The sequence below is a fragment of the Hippoglossus stenolepis genome, chromosome 19 (assembly GCF_022539355.2).
Source record: "Hippoglossus stenolepis isolate QCI-W04-F060 chromosome 19, HSTE1.2, whole genome shotgun sequence".
NCBI classification, from domain to species: Eukaryota; Metazoa; Chordata; class Actinopteri; order Pleuronectiformes; family Pleuronectidae; genus Hippoglossus; species Hippoglossus stenolepis.
In genome coordinates, this window is record NC_061501.1 from 8,369,281 (window position 1) to 8,386,434 (window position 17,154).

General features: G+C 40.4%; 1 protein-coding gene across 2 annotated transcripts; it reads left to right on the forward strand.

Annotated features, from left to right (window-relative positions):
• The first annotated feature begins 89 nt into the window (after positions 1 to 89).
• On the forward strand, positions 90 to 8,293 carry zc2hc1a (zinc finger, C2HC-type containing 1A). Of its 2 annotated transcripts, XM_035142768.1 has the most exons (10): positions 90 to 183; positions 754 to 821; positions 2,105 to 2,221; positions 2,752 to 2,778; positions 3,823 to 3,964; positions 4,291 to 4,433; positions 5,142 to 5,247; positions 5,981 to 6,056; positions 6,501 to 6,605; positions 6,887 to 8,293. In XM_035142768.1, exons 1-10 carry the CDS (start codon positions 165 to 167, stop codon positions 7,020 to 7,022), a joined length of 939 nt encoding a protein of 312 aa, XP_034998659.1. In that variant the 5' UTR covers positions 90 to 164; the 3' UTR covers positions 7,023 to 8,293. The 2 variants fall into 2 exon arrangements, with proteins under 2 accessions (XP_034998659.1, XP_034998660.1); XM_035142769.2 differs by lacking the exon at positions 2,752 to 2,778.
• The last annotated feature ends 8,861 nt before the right edge of the window (positions 8,294 to 17,154 follow it).

A 17,154-nucleotide genomic window follows, 5' to 3' on the forward strand; every position in this document is an offset into this window, starting at 1 on the left:
TGTATTTAATGTTATCAGTGGACACAGGTACAGAGGTAACACCACGAATTAGAGACCTTGCTCGCTGTATGTGAGCGAACCCGGAAGTGCGCGGGAGGGAGTCCTCTTGTTCCTTCTTCCCGGTCCGTAACAACAACGGGAGCAGCTTCAGAGAAAATAACAAAATGATGGAGGAGGTGGAAGGTGAGAGGAAACGATGTTCAGGTTGATTTGGGAGCTGTTTGGAGACATAGTCGTGGTTATAACCGCTCAGCGTCCATGTTCTCAATAATAGCGGCTTATAAATGCTAATATCACACGTTAGGTTTGACGGTAACCTCCTCTTCTGTAGCAGGGTTTAGCTGTTGTCATGCTAGGTATCACCACAGGCTAACGGCTCTTTCTCTCTCTCTCTCTCTCTGTGTGTTTGTGGGTGTGATCCTGACATTAGCCACAGTAGCTGCCCCAGCGTTAGCATCATGCTAAACAATGAACTGTCAAATGAATGAAACCGGTGTACCGTTATTCTGACGGGCATTTCTATAATTATGTATAAATATGAGTGTATATATACACTATGCTGAATAATCTGTTACCATAGCTACAACCTGACCTCCTCTGTTTGTTTTCAGCATTTGGACATTGTTGGTGGAACCACTCATCAAATATTGCTTGTGTCGTTAGAAACTCAACGTTTTTCGTGCACATTATCATTTCATCGCTGCACACATTTATTTCAATCGGTCATTTATTTGTGTATTTATTTATTTGCAGACGATTTCGCCCCCCAGGATCTGGCTCAATGCAACACCTGCAAGAGATCGTTCAACCGTAAAGTGCTGGTAAAAGAAATCAAAAGCTTCAACAATCCTCTCCCTGTCATCGTGTCTGCAGTGCAGATGTTGTCTTTGATTCAAAGCCCGATCTGGGGTTGCTGTGGTCACAGTGTTTTCCTCAGTGATCATCAGCTGACAGGATGTGAGGTGTTTGGACAATACTGCGTCCTTGGCTACAACCCAAACAGCCTGCAGGGCGCAGCACAGAGCTCTTTTTGAGGAAGATGAAAGTATTTACAATGCAGGGAAACTTTATTTGTAAAAGCAGATGTTTCACATTTTAGAGAACACGGATTAGTACCTGCTATTGTGCTAAAACATGTGTGTGTCTTTACTTAAAAAGTCTAAAAGCAGGGAAGCTATGAAGTGGTACTAACAAAACAAACAGTTAAAAAAAAAGGGCAGCACCACTTGGACTATTCCAACACCACCCCCTTAGAGTGATATGTTCCCACTGCTAAATAAACCAGCATTGATCAGCATGGAAATAATGATGGGTTATGATGGTAAGTTCTAGTTTGGTACTGGCTTAGCCGGTGGACCATCATAGCTGTGCTGGTCTACTTGCACATGAGGCTAGTCACCAGTTTCCCAGCACTAGAATGTCATGGTGGTCACCAGGACCCACCAGCATGCCATGTTTATTTATTTATCACCTTTAAAGGTTCAGTGTGTAGAGTTTAGTGGCATCTAGTGGTGAAGTTACATGTTGCAGCTGAATAGCCCCTCACCTCACCCTCCCCTTCAAACATGAAAGAGAACCTGTGGTAGCCTTCATTCACCATAAAAACTCATAAGGTGTTTAGTTTGTCCAGTTCTGGCTACAGTAAAAAAAACATGGCGGCCTCCATAGAGATGACCCACTCCTGATGTAAATATAAAGTATTTCAATATAAAGGGCCCATTCTAGGATAAAGAAAACAACAATTCATACAATTTATATGAAACACACCAGTGAAAACAGCACTAGTATTATTTTATAATATATCCCTTTCACCCTAATCTTACACACTGGAACTTTAAAGACTGTTGTTGCTCCCTCTTATGTTGGTCACGCCTGGTCCTGCTAATTAGTCCAGTTAAGAGCATGTGCACTGCAGTGTGTATTTGATGTCAGTGCATTCAATGGGCCTACTTCTAAATTCTCATTTGTAATAAAGGGTTCTCACATTTAGCCTCACACACACACACACACACACACACACACACACACACACACGTTAATTCTACTAACTGGGACTTCTGGACTATTTGTGATACAGTGATTATAATTTTTCTCCCCCCCACAGGAGAAACATGCTAAAATTTGCCAAAAGTCAGCGACCAAAAGGAGGAAGACCTTTGACTCCAGTAGACAGAGAGCGGAGGGCACAGACATCTCTGTACTCAAACCTATCAAACCAAAGGTAAGGCTGCACCTAAGATGGGAATCCAACTTCAACTCCAGCTCCGAGAGACTTCAATTTGATTCTCAATGGGAGAACAAACTTCTTATTTTTTATTGTGAGGATTATATACTGTTTGGATAAATAGGGAATATTTATGGAGATGTGACCAGTTAAAGTCACACAGTCCCCCGCCCAAAGGTTCAAACTCCATTAGCTCATATCTCCCTTAATTAGGATTGGAGGCACTAGACATTTTGCTTCCATAGATTTCTCATGTGACCAAATCATTCTGAAAAAACATTTCATTAAGATTTGGGACGGTTGTGGCCCAAAAGTGGGATGATTTTAGATGTAATAACCCTACTAAACAAGATGTTTACACAAAATCCTGGAAATAATCTAAAAGTTCAATTATTTAAATATTTACATGCAACATTTCTAGGTCAGTAGATCAAATTCATCAAATTCTGCAGCTTCCATCTAAGACATTCAGTATTCTGTGTTGGCAGATTATTTTCAAATGTAAACCAATTTTAATTGTATTTCAGTCACAAAGTACATCTGCTACTGGGAAAGTAAGTTAATTTGCCTTTTTTTTATTTGTCCTTTCTTTCTGTGTACTTGAATTGCAGCAACTGAATTACTCCAGAGCCTCACCATATCTGGTTTTAGAAATAGTTTGCCTTTGTGGTGGTAGTCATTATTAAAGGAAAAAAATCACTTTCCTAACTACATTCTTCAACTCCCTTTAAGATTGTTTTATTTCTTTATTTCACCTTTTCTGCCTCAATTCTATCTGTGTTTTAACTTCACTACTATAACTCTGTGTCATAGGCTCTTGTTAATTTTTGACGACTCACCTTAAAACCACAGAGCTTAGTTTATGGCCAGTTGTTGAGATGTCAACTAAAAAAACAAATTTCCACTTGACTACAGCAGTACGCTCCCTCTGTTAGCTTGAATAAGAGTTGTTCTCAGTTTTGTGGCATGACTGGTTAAACACATACTTCTGTTTTTTGGAATTGAAGTCAAAACAACAAACCAGTCATTCAGTTGTCAGGATGTAAAATTATACACAAAGTTGTCGCATAGTCAAGATCCTGAGGAGTAAATAGTTTATTTCTTTATGTTTGTCAGACAAGCATGTTTAAGGTGTGTGATGACCATAACAGTATGGCAGGAAGTTGGAAGTCAGGAAACGATGTGTTACCACTGAAGCAGATGAGAGGAGGCCCACTGAGGTACTGCTGTCAGAAATCATCAGCCACTATGGATAAAAAGAGACATTTAAAAAGGGAAACAAAGTTCATTAATGCTGACAGTAGTAGCCGGTTATTGAGAGCTGCACTCAATAAAACATGACTCAAAATAAGAGGAACTAGAAGGGTACATGGATTTTACTGGAAAGGAATATTTCTTATTCGACAGTAACTGAATAAAGATCACCCCCCCCAAAATATAAATGACAAGTTATTCTCAAATCTGAATCATTATCCAGATCCTCTCCAAATTTCACAGGTTCATAGATATTGGCACTCTACACTAGCACCTCTCTGCATTATTACTTGAGAAATTCATAAAATGTCAAAAAACCTGTCCTCTGTGTTGCCTCCCGCCAGGCAGAGCCCCCCAAGAAGCCGTCCAACTGGCGCAGGAAGCATGAGGACTTCATTAATACTATCCGGGCCGCGAAAAATCTTACTCAGGTCATAAAGGACGGGGGACCATTACCCCCACCTCCTCCTCCTACATATGACCCAGGTAACCTCTAACGTAGCTCTATGGTGAGAATTACACTTAATAATTGATCCGTTGCTTGAATTACCATCTTTTAAGAACTACACGTGTGATGATAACTACAACAAGATAGTTAGCTGGGCCCACACATTCCTTTTTAGACTGCTTATGAATCAGGAAATGATGTATAAAAACTGGACACAGCAAAGTAAAAATTATAAATATTGCTTGTAAATGAGGGCATTGTACCATTTTTGGGGTTTAAACTTACAAATGAAAACAAATTCATGTATATGGCTGGATGATTTATAGTAGGCGCTGCCACTGGTATATTTTCTCACCTTCCTCAGACTATGTTCAGTGCCCTCACTGTCAGCGGAGGTTTAACGAGAGTGCAGCCGACAGACACATCACGTTCTGCCAGGAGAAGGCCGCCCGTAATCCCAACAAGAGCAAACTAGCAGAGGTCAAGAAGACTCCTGGTCGTACACAGGTAAACACACATGTGCAGCAGCGGCAATTGTGTGTGCACACAAACATACACACACACACATACACATACATATACATACATACACACATACTGAACATGCGCCTCAGCTGGTCCATCTGTATCTATTCCAACATGAATGCACTATTTATTCATAACAAGTCCTTGTCACTTAGCAACTGCCTTGATTCATGACTGGCAGCCTATAAAAACAGCAGGATCCTAACCAGTTTGGTAAAGACCTCTGCTTTTCTCATTATCATGAGTTGCCCCTAGTCATTGAGCAGTCTGTCACCTGCACTGTGCTGCTGTGGAATGAATCTATATTTGGGATGGATCTGAGTCTGTTTTCTCAGATTTTCTTCCTCTGTAGCAGTTGAAAACATGTCAATATAACCTTCTGCAGAGCCAGACACAGAACCTAGCTATAAGGGTGCAGGGAGAGCAGGTACCTACGCTCTATACCATGTTAAAGGAAGTGAAAGAAAACAAACTGGTTTTATCTGGGGTTTTTCCTTGGGTCAGGTCTAACCCCTCTAAAAATGTTCATGGAAATCAGTTCAGTAGTTTTTGAGTAACCTGACTGAAGGCTATGAAAATATAACATCCTTTCTGAAGTGTATTATTTCCGAGTTTTCAGGGAGTGTGAATACATTAATGCTTTGTATTGTGAACATATTTATTTAGCGTGGCCTTCTTCTCTATCCTCAGTGCAAGCCTCCAACTCCTGTAAAGAAGGCCAGCTCCACTGCTACATCAACCATCCCCTCAGCCTCTTCTCGTTTACCCCAGAGATCAGGTCTTGGACAGCCCACTGGTAAGAAAGTACTGCTGTGTTGATCATGCCTCTCACGGGGCAGTCTCTGGAGATGCACATTTTTTCATTGGCCAGGCTGAGTTTATTACACGGTTGAGTTCTTGACGGGTCCAGAAATTTGTGCTCGAACCCCGAAAAGACCCGGAAATGTTCTACCCGAACCTGACCCGGACCCGTCTATCGTGATTCGTCACCCGTGATTTCAGATCTGTTTAACGTCCATTTATTGTCACCGTGATAGGTGACAAAGGCGACTCGTTTACAATCAGCCTTGCACACACACACACACACAGGGTTGGTAATGAGTTCCACAGAGAAGGGACGGCGACTGAAAACTGTTACCCCAGGTTTGGTGCTTGGTGCTAGTGACCTGAAGAAGGTGGGCATCAGCAGATCTGAGGTGTCGGGTGGGGGTGTGCTGGTGGAGGACGTCGGAGAGGTAGGGGGGAGCCAGGTTGTTGAGGGTCTTGTAGGTGGTACAAGGTGGATTGTTGGACCTGAGGTTTCAGAAAGTTATGGTGCATTTCTGCTTTTCAAGGGGGGTAGGGATGTCTATTTGGAGGATGATGGCAGGATAATGTTAAACAGACATGGGACCTGCGATAGTAGAATGGGACTCGACCTATGGTTCAGGTGGACGTGTGAAGACCTCTATTACATGGACTACAGCAGTCATAGATAATGTATCTGTTGCTCGTTCACTCTTGTCTCCCACCCCTCTCTCTCGCTGTAGGAATCCCCGCTGGTAAGGTCTCCTCTGCAGGTTTAGTGAGGATGAATCCCTCTGGTATCACAAGCCCTCCATCAGGGTAAGTGTGCACGCACGCACGCACGCACGCACGCACGCACGCACGCACGCACGCACGCACGCACGCACGCACGCACGCACACACACTGTCTAATGGTTCCTCAAGCATTTGTTGGTTCAGTTTAAATGATTGTACCTGTGCTTACCACCTACAGTGTTTTTGCTTTATGTCTTTCATTTCCAATAGAATAATAACCCTACCCCTGGGAATTAAAAATTAAGTTAAGTCAGGCTGCCTGATAAACAATGAGAATTAAAAACAAACTTGATTAAACTTTTTCAACTTTGCTGTGGTTATTTTGTCTAGACAAGATCACTCAATCACAGAAACTCACATCAAAATGTTCAGGTCAATGAAACAAAACTCAAACAAAAAAAATCACTGTAGCTGTATATTCACATTGTATGTTTATGCTCTTGTTTTCCCCCCTAATTCCTCTGTTAGAGCGGGAATGAAGACACGAACAGCAAGTTCTTCGTACGGCTCCGTGAGGAACGCTTACCCTGGAGTAGGACTCAACAAGAAGAAAGTAGACAACAATATATCCAGGTAAACTAAGACAGAAAGAAAAACATCCATGCTATCCTACTAATCTATAATGACCTCTTGTGGTTAAGGTGGTTTGTTGCATACACCTCGACAGTCTAATCTGCTTCCAGTCAGTAACTTGTGTTATAGATACTCTACGTAGATGCGTTAAGAAGTTGTTATAGACTATTGTAAAATACCTACTTTAACATTAACAACCATTATCAGCAGCTCTAAAAATATAATTTATAACAACTTGCAGTACATAGATTGTAACCCTGCTGCCTGGTCGTCTTTCTCAGGAAAGATGCCGACGGCGGGAACGAAGTTGACAACAGCGAAATGAAGAGCAAGTTCTGTCACTCTTGCGGGACCAGTTACCCCGTTGAATCCGCCAAATTCTGCTGCGAGTGTGGCATCAGGAGGATGTGTATTTGAGCAGAGGGAAGAAAGGACACACACCAGTACTCAAGATCGCTTCAGAGAGTTTCATGAGTTGCACGTCCGTCCATTAATGTTCCCTGTGCTTTTACACTTGGGTTTCGATCACAGCAGTAAAGTCACCGGCAGACGGCTCTGCAGCGCTGTGTTTTCTTTATTTTTTCGTAATTGCTGTGATGAACAAAATTCAGATGAGGGGATTGAAATAAAGCTATGAAGTTGAAGAATTAGGGATGGCACGTATAACATCACATTACTCTTACAGTCCTGCTGAACAGTGCAAATTCTGCCCTTTTTTCACAGAGATACATTTTCATAACTAATCTGATATGAAGCTGTTCAACTCAGTAGCTGATATTAGTGAAACAGGAACAACTCACAGAGCTCATTACTCATAAGGAGACATTTTTCTTACTGCTGGAATTACCCACGATGACGCCGCTGTTCCCACCAGCTCATAAACTTCATTGCTGTGAAGAGGTGATGGAAGGATTAATAATGTGTAATGACAAGGAGAAAAAAAAATTCCCTCTCAATAGTTTTGTTCATGGGACGTAATGTGGTCTGATTTATTTGAAACTCTTAATTTTATTGTCGCCTTGACAGTAATTAGGAGTACCCTGCAGAGCTAAGTCAGTATCAGCAGTTAAACCCAATGCATCCTTAGGAGAAAGTAGAGGAGAGAAGAGTGAGAGTGTATATACAAGCTGAGAGGTGGGTTGTAAAATGTGAAGAAGAAGGTGGAGGACAAGTGCAGGACACATTATTAGAGGTAGATGTGATTGTATCCCTGTATCTGCAACCGTGATTTGAAACAAATCCCCCATCTGCCTCCACTTCCTCACAAACACTATGTTACTATTGACGTGCAATATGATTGACAACTGAAGAAAATGTGTGTTTCTCTAAAGGAAATGTTCTAGGAAAAGTATGTATATTGCCGCGGTTTGTCTGGGACCAGTCCGAAAAAATGAACTACATGTTAAAACGTCAGCGCTCCCTTGACCAACAGGTTCTAGACCAATATAGCATTTCCTCTGTCCCTTTTTATCCCCTCTCGTTTTATACAACGAAATCAGCTATTTATTTTCACCAAAATTGGCTGCATGTTTTGTTGATGTTCTGCAGAATTAAAATGTGGTTTTATTTTAATTTGTATGAAATCTAAATGCACCTGGGTTTGTTGCAGTTTTTCTTTTCCTCAAAACTGTCTTTTGTCGGTCTTCAGTCGGATTAAGAGTACAGTAACATTAAATGCTCTGTGTGGATATGGTTGATCTCTCTGCTTGATACAAAACAAAACTTTATGGCCCCACACAGTTCTTTTACAACTGGGACAACAAAAGGTGCATAGTTAATGATCATTAACCGCAAATTTCATGTCAGTCGTAGTTATAATAATCTGTAAAAAAGTAAGGCATTAATTCAACTTCCACAAGAGAAAAACACTATGTTAATGGTACATGACTGGAAATACTTGTGGTGCTGTAAATAATGTAGATCAAGGTTTTTCAAAGTTGGAGGCAGCTTTCCACATGGCGGGGGGGGGGGACTCAAAATGGAGGTCTTGCTATCCATCGAAAAAAATATGTTTTCACTCCTTCCGGGTGAGTTGAAGGACCCAGCTCAATTTCATGAACATCAAGGCAGCTGGAACCCGAAGTGGCCGTGTTTCAGGGGTCCCTGTGAAGCCCCCTTTATTTAGTGTAATGTAAGTTTTATGTCACACTGTAAAACCTAACAGTACATTTAATAAATGAAGTAAGTTACAATAACTTAATTCTCAAATAAAGTTGAGGCCACTCATCAATAATTTAAAAAATCTAAAGTAATAACTTAGTTATTTTGAGTGCACTTATATTTTTGGATCATTTAAAGTACTGGTGACATAATTCCATTTGTTTCATTGACTCATTAAGTTGATTTTATAATAATAATAATAATAATTTTATAATAAGTTGATAAGTTGATTTTATACTATAACAAAAAAATGTATTTCCCACAGGCTGCTATTTTCCTGTGGCTTAGGATTTTAAATTGTATTTTTGTTTCAGTTTATAAATCATCATATTGTGGATAAGTATGCATCCAGATAATCTTTAATAATCCTCCAAAGTGAGGATGTTAATTACATTACATTACTCTATACAAGCAAGTATTTTTAACAACTTTATGGACAGAAAATGTATTTACCAACTCATGATACTTGATTAATTGTGTAGCATATGTACATTTGCAAGTGTAAATGTCAATTGTTTCATATATTCAGCTTCTCAACTATGAGAATATATGGTTTTATTTGACAGAGAGCGGAGGGCACAGACATCTCTGTACTCAAACCTATCAAACCAAAGGTAAGGCTGCACCTAAGATGGGAATCCAACTTCAACTCCAACTCCGTGAGAGTTCAATTTGATTCTCAATGGGAGTACAAACTTGTTATTTTTTATATTGAGGATGACATACTGTTTGGATAAATAGGGAAACGAGCTTTAAAACAATATGAGAACAATTTGTGTGTGATCTATATTTAGGGAGATGTGACCAGTTAAAGTCACAGAGTCCCCCGCCAAAAGGTTCAAACTCCATTAGCTCATATCTCCCTTAATTAGGATTGGAGGCACTAGACATTTTGGTTCCATAGATTTCTCATGTGACCAAACCAATCAATTAAGATCTGTGACGGTTGTGGCCCAAAAGTGTTATGGTTTTACATGCAATAACCCTATTGAACATCTCTCAAGATGTTCACACAAAAACCTGGAAATAATCTTAAAGTTAGGCGACTCATAAACATGTAAAATATTTCTAGGTCAGTAGATCAAATTCAAGCTAAATTCTGCAGCTTCCACTTAAGACATTCAGTATTTTGTGTTGGCAGATAATTTTCAAATGTAAACCACTTTCAATTGTATTTCAGTTACAAATTACATCTGCTACTAGGAAAGTAAGTTGATTTGCCTTTTTTTATTTGTCCTTTCTTTCTGTGTACTTGAATTGCAGCAACAGAATTACTCCAGAGCCTCACCATATCTGGTTTTAGAAATAGTTTGCCTTCGTGGTGGTAGTCATTATTAAAGGAAAAATCACTTTCCTAACTACATTCTTCAACTCCCTGTAAGTTTGTTTTGCCTCAATTCTATCTGTGTTTTAACTTCACTACTATAACTCTGTGTCATAGGCTCTTGTTAATTTTTGACGAGCTTAGTTTATGGTCTGTTGTTGAGATGTCAATTCAAAAAACTAATTTCCACTTGACTACAGCAGTACGTTCCCTCTGTTAGCTTGAATAAGAGTTGTTCTCAGTCTTGTGGCATGACTGGTTAAACACATACTTATGTTTTTTTTAATTGAAGTCCTCAACAAGGAGTCAAAATAACAAACGTGTTGATTCAGTTGTCAGGATGTAAAATTTTACACAAAGTTGTCGCATAGCATTATGGCAGGAAGTTGGAAGTCAGGAAGCCATTGTGTTACTTTAAGAAAACATCCAACCGTCCGTCAGCTCATTATTTACGATAACACATTCAGTTCAAGTCATGACATCAGAATGACAGGTCGGTTGTGTAAACATCATCTCTGTGTTGCCTCCCACCAGGCAGAGCCACCCAAGGAGCTGTCCAGCTGTCCCATTAACCATGAGGACTTCATTTGTACTCTCCGGCATAGAGTAGCAATGAAGAACCACGGGACCATTAAACCCACATCTTCGTCCTAAATATGACGCAGGTAATCTCTAACGTAGCTCTATGGTGAGAATTTAGCTGAAAATGTTTAATTACCATCTGTTAAGAACTACAAGTGTGATGATAACTATTATTACAACAAAACAGATAGTTAGCTGGGCCCACACATTCCTTTGTAGACTGTTTATGAATCAGGAAATAATGATTAGAAACTGGACACAGAAAAGTAAAAATTACAAATATTGCTTGGAAATGAGGGAATTGTACCAATGGGCTCACATGCAGTGACAGTTTATGTTGAGCTGTACCCTAGATTGAAATGTCTGCTGTAAGCATAAACTAAGAAGTTATTCAGTAAATTTCCATTACACTTTCCTCAGCCTACATTCAGTGCCCTTATTGTCAGCGGAGGTTTAACAAGGGTGCAGCTGACAGACACATCAAGTTCTGCCAGGAGCAGGCCACCCGTTATTCCAACAAGAAACTAGCAGAGGTCAAGAAGACTCCTGGTCGTACACAGGTAAACACACATGTGCAGCAGCGGCAATTGTTTGTGCACAGAAACAAACACACACACATACACGCATACTGAACATGCGCCTCAGCTGGTCCATCTGTATTAATTCCAACATGAGTGGGGGGTGTTTGTGTGAATTTTCCCAGTAGAGAAGCAAATTTTTCCGATTTTCCCGACACAACATGAATGCACTATTTATTCATAACAAGCCCTTGTCACTAAGCAACTGCCATGGTGCATGACTGGCAGCCAATAAAAACAGCAGGATCCTAACCAGTTTGGTAAAGACCTCTGCTTTTCTCATTATCATGAGTTGCCCCTAGTCATTGAGCAGTCTGTCACCTGCACTGTGCTGCTGTGGTCATCTTTCTCAGGAACGAAGTTGACAACGGCGGAATGCTGAGCAGGTTCTGTCACTCTTGCTGGAACAGGTACCCCGTTGAATCTGCCAAATTCTGCTGCGAGTGTGGCATCAGGAGGATGTGTATTTGAGCAGAGGGAAGAAAGGACACACACCAGTACTCAAGATCGCTTCAGAGAGTTTCATGAGTTGCACGTCCGTCCATTACTGTCCCCTGTGCTTTTACACTTGGGTTTTGATTCACAGCATTAAATTCCTCGGCAGACAGCTCTGCAGCGCTGTGTTTTCTTTATTTTTCACCCACCCATGATGACGCTGCTGTTCCCACCAGCTCATATCCTTCTCAATTCTTTTGGTCATGGGAGGTAATGTGGTCTGAGTTATTTGAAACTCTTAATTTATAATAATAATAATAATAATAACTTGTATCGCAATAATCTAAACAAGGTTACAAAGTTACAAAAAAGAAATCCATGGCAAAATGAGGAATCAATTATAATAAAAGTTATTCAGTTCAGTTTAATTTTAAGAGCCATAACATAAAAAGGTCAAGACCATAAATTTAGAGAGACCCAAGAGTTCCCACAACCTGGACAGTAATTAGGAGTACTCTGCAGAGCTGAGTCAGTATCAGCAGTTAAAGCCAATGCATCCTTAGGAGAAAGTAGAGGAGTGAGAGTGTATATACAAGCTGAGAGGTGGGTTGTAAAATGTGAAAGACAAGGTGGAGGACAAGTGCAGGACACATTATTAGAGGTGGGTGTGACTGTATCCCTGTATCTGCAACCGTCTGCCTCCACTTCCTCACAAACACTATGTTACTATTGATGTACAATATGATTGACATGAAATGGCTTGTTTCTCTAAAGGAATTATTCTGGGGAAATTTGTGATATCGCCACGGTTTGTCTGGGACCAGTCGGAAGAAAACGTCAGTGCTCCCTTGACCAGCACGTGCTAGACCAATGTAGCATTTCCTCTGTCCCTTTTTTATCCCCTCTCGTTTTATACAACGAAATTAGCTAATTATTTTCAACAAATGAAAATTGGCTGCATGTTTTGTTGATGTTCTGCAAAAATTAAAATGGTTTTATTTAAATTTGTATGAAATCTAAATGCACCTGGGTTTGTTGCAGTTTTTCTTTTCCTCAAAACTGTCTTTAGTCGGTCTTCAGTCGGATTAAGAGTACAGTAACATATTAAATGCCCTGTGTGGATATAGTTGATCTTTCTGCTTGATACAAAACGAAACCTTATGGCCCCACACAGTTCTTTTACAAGTGGGACGACAAAAGGTGCATAGTTAATGATCATTAACCGCAAATATCATATCAGTCGTAGTTAGAATAATCTGTAAAAAAAGTAAAGCATTTAATTAAACTCCCACAAAGAAAAAAAAACTACATTTATTGCACATGACTGGATACAGTTGTGCACTTAATGCCATGTATGTTTACCATCAAGAAACATCAATGAAGTCCAAGTTGTGAGAGTGTGTGTTGGAAGGGAGAGGAAGCAGAAAACATTGTGCTGTAAATAATGCAGATCAGGGCTTTTGGAAGTGGAAGGCAGCTTTGCCCATGGCTGTGGGGTGGGGGGCGGCGAGCTCAGATGGAAGTGAAACAAATACTCCCTCTCTGGTGCTCTAGCGACTCTGTGTTTTTCCACCTGCTTTTCACCGGACTTCTCTGTTTGAGCTCCCCCTCGTAGGCTAACAGGCTAATCTATTAACGATGGCTTCTCTCCCTCCCTCTTGCTGCACTGCTCTCTCCTGCTCCGAGTGTCTCGTGTCCAGCTGCTCCTCTGCCTCCTTCAACAGGAGGATGGAGGCGAGGCTCCGCAGCTTAGAACCTTCGTTAGCTGTAGTTAGCCGGTGTTCGCTAGCCGCCGCGGAGCCACCTAGCTTAGCCCTCGCTAGCAGTCTCCCTCGACTTCTCCCGTGCAGCCGGGAGCCCAGGGCGGCTGGGTGACTGTCCGGAGGGGGGGGGGCATAGTGCAACATCAAAGCCCACGATTAAGGACACAGCAGTTCTCGTTTAAACAGATTGTCTCCACTCAGTGACACACCGCGGCAAGCCAGCCTCCACTATACAACACAACCAGCCCCCACTCCATCCGCGGTGCACATTCTCACCGAACATTACCGGGCTTGTGAAGCATTATGTTACGAGGATGTATGGGTGAATTCAAAATGAAAGGCGACCTTCCTGTTAATGGGACGTGACACTTTAACAGTTTGTGAAGTCAGTGAAAACAATTACGACTTAAAATTAAAATTGAGACTTAAAAAAAATCATGTATCATGACCACCCTGTGAATAATAAGTACAACCTTATTATGAAGAAAAATCTGAATTTCAAGCAACAAAACAAGAGACTGTCATTAAGAAACTACCTGTTTCCACTGAATTATTTCACTTCAGAATGACAGATCACCACTATCAGAACTATCTGATGAATAATATCAAAGTAAAAGCCCTCTAATTATCATATGTTCAATGTTTTTTCCTCTAATTTCAGATAGATATTAAAAATACACTACCTGTTTCCACTGACTTATTTCACTTCACAATGACAGATCACCACCTCAGAGTCTCACTCTGACAATATCAGAACCCTCTGATGTTTTATTTCAAAGTAGAAGTCCCTGAAGCCACAGTTTTTCAGTGAAATTTGATAATTGCATCCTGAACAATATGTCAGCCAAAATGAAAAAACTCACCCCAGTCATAAAAATACACACCTTCCCCGAGACTCTGGCAGAGGAGGTGGAGTTGCTGCTGTTTAAACTTAACTAAGCTACAACTCATTTGAATGTCTTGTTCTTAGTCTTCCACGCCCATCCAAGAAATCACAACAGCCAATCATATTTGCTGTAGTTTACCGTGCTCCTGGGGCTTATTCTGATTTATTTACTTAATTCCCAGAGTTTTTATCAAGCCTAGTCCTAAAAACAGGTAAAGTTATTATTGTCGGTGACTTTAATATTCATGTTGACAATAAAAATGAAAGCCTTAGTGTTGCATTCATTTCAGTATTAGACTCAATTCGTCTCAGTCAGTGTGTACATCAACCTACTCATTGTTGTAACCACACACTTGACCTTGTACTATCATACGGTGTGTCAAAATAAAGATCTAATAGTACTTCCTCATAATCCGATTCTATCAGACCATAATTTAATAACCTTCGATTTCTCATTATCACACCACATTAATGAAAAACTCATTTTCTAGATGTCTACCTGATAGTGCTGTAGCTAAATTTAAGGAAATAATTCCAATTACATTTAACTCCTTCATCCTATCATCCTTCACTATAACCAAGGGATTCTTTAAAAACCCTAACTCCACAGAGATTGACCATCTTGTCGATAGCTCTGTAAACTCATTACAATTAACATTAGACTCCATAGCGCCTCTAAAAAAGAAGCGTGCAAAACAGTAAATTAGCACCCTGGTACAATTCCAACACACATGAATTAAAACAAGTGTCGAGAAAACTAGAAAGGAAAATCACCTGGAAAGATAGTGTTAAAGCATATAAGATGGCCCTCCACAAAGCAAGAGCTGCCTACTACTCCACATTAGGAGAAGAAAATAAAAACAACCCCAGGTTTGTCTTCAGCACTGTAGCCAGGCTGACAGAGTCACACCTCCACCGAACCCAGTATTCCTCCATCCCTGAATAGCAATATCTTTAGGACCTTCTTTAATGATAAAATTCTAAGTATTAGAACTAAAATCTACCATCTTCTTCCCTCATTTGACACTATTACACCATCAAGCACAGAAATCTCAGAAACAGCTGAGAATCCTACCAATTATTTAGACAGCTTCTCTCTGATCACCCTTGATCAGCTGACCACAATAATCTCATCATCTAAACCCACAACTTGTATCTTAGATCCCATTCCGACAAAGTTACTTAAAGAAATTCTGCCCATAATTAATAGTTCCTTCCTGAATACAATCAATCTATCACTATCATCAGGATATGTACCACAGTCCTTTAAGTTAGCTGTAATCAAACCCCTTCTCAAAAAACCCACCCTGGACCCGGAGGTTTTGCAGACTACAGACCAATATCCAACCTCTGCTTCCTGTCTAAAATCCTCGAGAAGGCTGGAGCCAATCAGCTGTGTGAGTCTCTCCAGGAAAGTAATGTATATGAAGACTTTCAGTTAGGGTTTAGAGCTCATCATAGCACAGAGACAGCCTTAGCAAAAGTCACTAATGACCTTCTGCTTCAGTTTAAGGGTTTGAGTCTGTCCTCGTCCTGTTAGGACGATGATGAGTCATCTGTTCGCACCAAAGTTAACCACGGTGTTCCTCAGGGTTCTGTGCTCAGCACAATTTTATTCTCAATATATATCTCATTATATGTGCGGCCACATCGTGGATTATGATGGTGGATCGCGAAACAGATTGGGATCATAATGGAGAATCCTGTATCGTGCTGGCTGATCGTGATCATATTGGCCGCTCATTTATTGGGTTTGCATCTGATCGTGGATATTGGAGGTGGACCATGATTGTGTTGGCAGCTGATGGTGGATCCTAATGGCGGCAGTTGATCATGACGATAGATGGTGGACTCTGGTGGCATCTGATTGTGGTGATAGATCCTGATCGTGGTGGCAGCTGATCGTGGACTATGATTACAACAAGACTGCTTGATATACAATATCTACTCAGATACTCTACCATTACTGACAATAATTCCTCAATTCATTTACCTTTTATTATGCTACAAGCAGTTTATCCTAATCAATGCGTCAAATACTCTTTGTATTTTCTGATGTTCTCCATTACACGTGGCATCTATTGCACTTCTTATGTTTTCAATCCTTCAGGGTGAGTTGATGGATCACGCTCAATTTCATGAACATCCCAGCACCTGAAACCCAAAGTGGCCGTGTCTGGTGGGCTTCACATTGATCCCTGAAACACGGCCACACAAGCCTAATTACCACAGAACTTTGTAATTTTCACATCGCCTTACGTCTCTGCCTCTCAAAAATGCTTTCCAGCAGCATAATTATAATCTTTACAAAACCATAGGTCTCTAGCACCATCAGTGCTTTATTTAGTGTAATGTAAGTGTTATGTCAAACAGCAATAATTAATTACTGGTTGTCTATTTGATCAAATAACAAATGGTCGCACAAACACCTGAAAATAAGCTAATACTCACACTGGTGGTGAAGCAAGGAGGCACTTTTTCCCCTAGACTTAGTAACCCCTAGATCTTGAGCATTTTACGTGTGAAACAACACATGAGCATTTGCATTGCATTGATTTAGATATAAATATATTTGGAATATCCACTGGTCATATATCATATTAGTTGCTGTATGTGCTGGAAAAAAAAAAACATTTTACAAACAGATATTAGCTACATGATAATGCATTATTTATGATCCCTGACAGGAAGTGGAAATATTGACAAAGGCTCTATGCAAATATTTTTAGACACACAAACAAATATATATGTATAAATGTAACACGAGATATGTGGCAGTTGAGCATTTTGGCTACTACAGTACATGAATTAATTATGCACC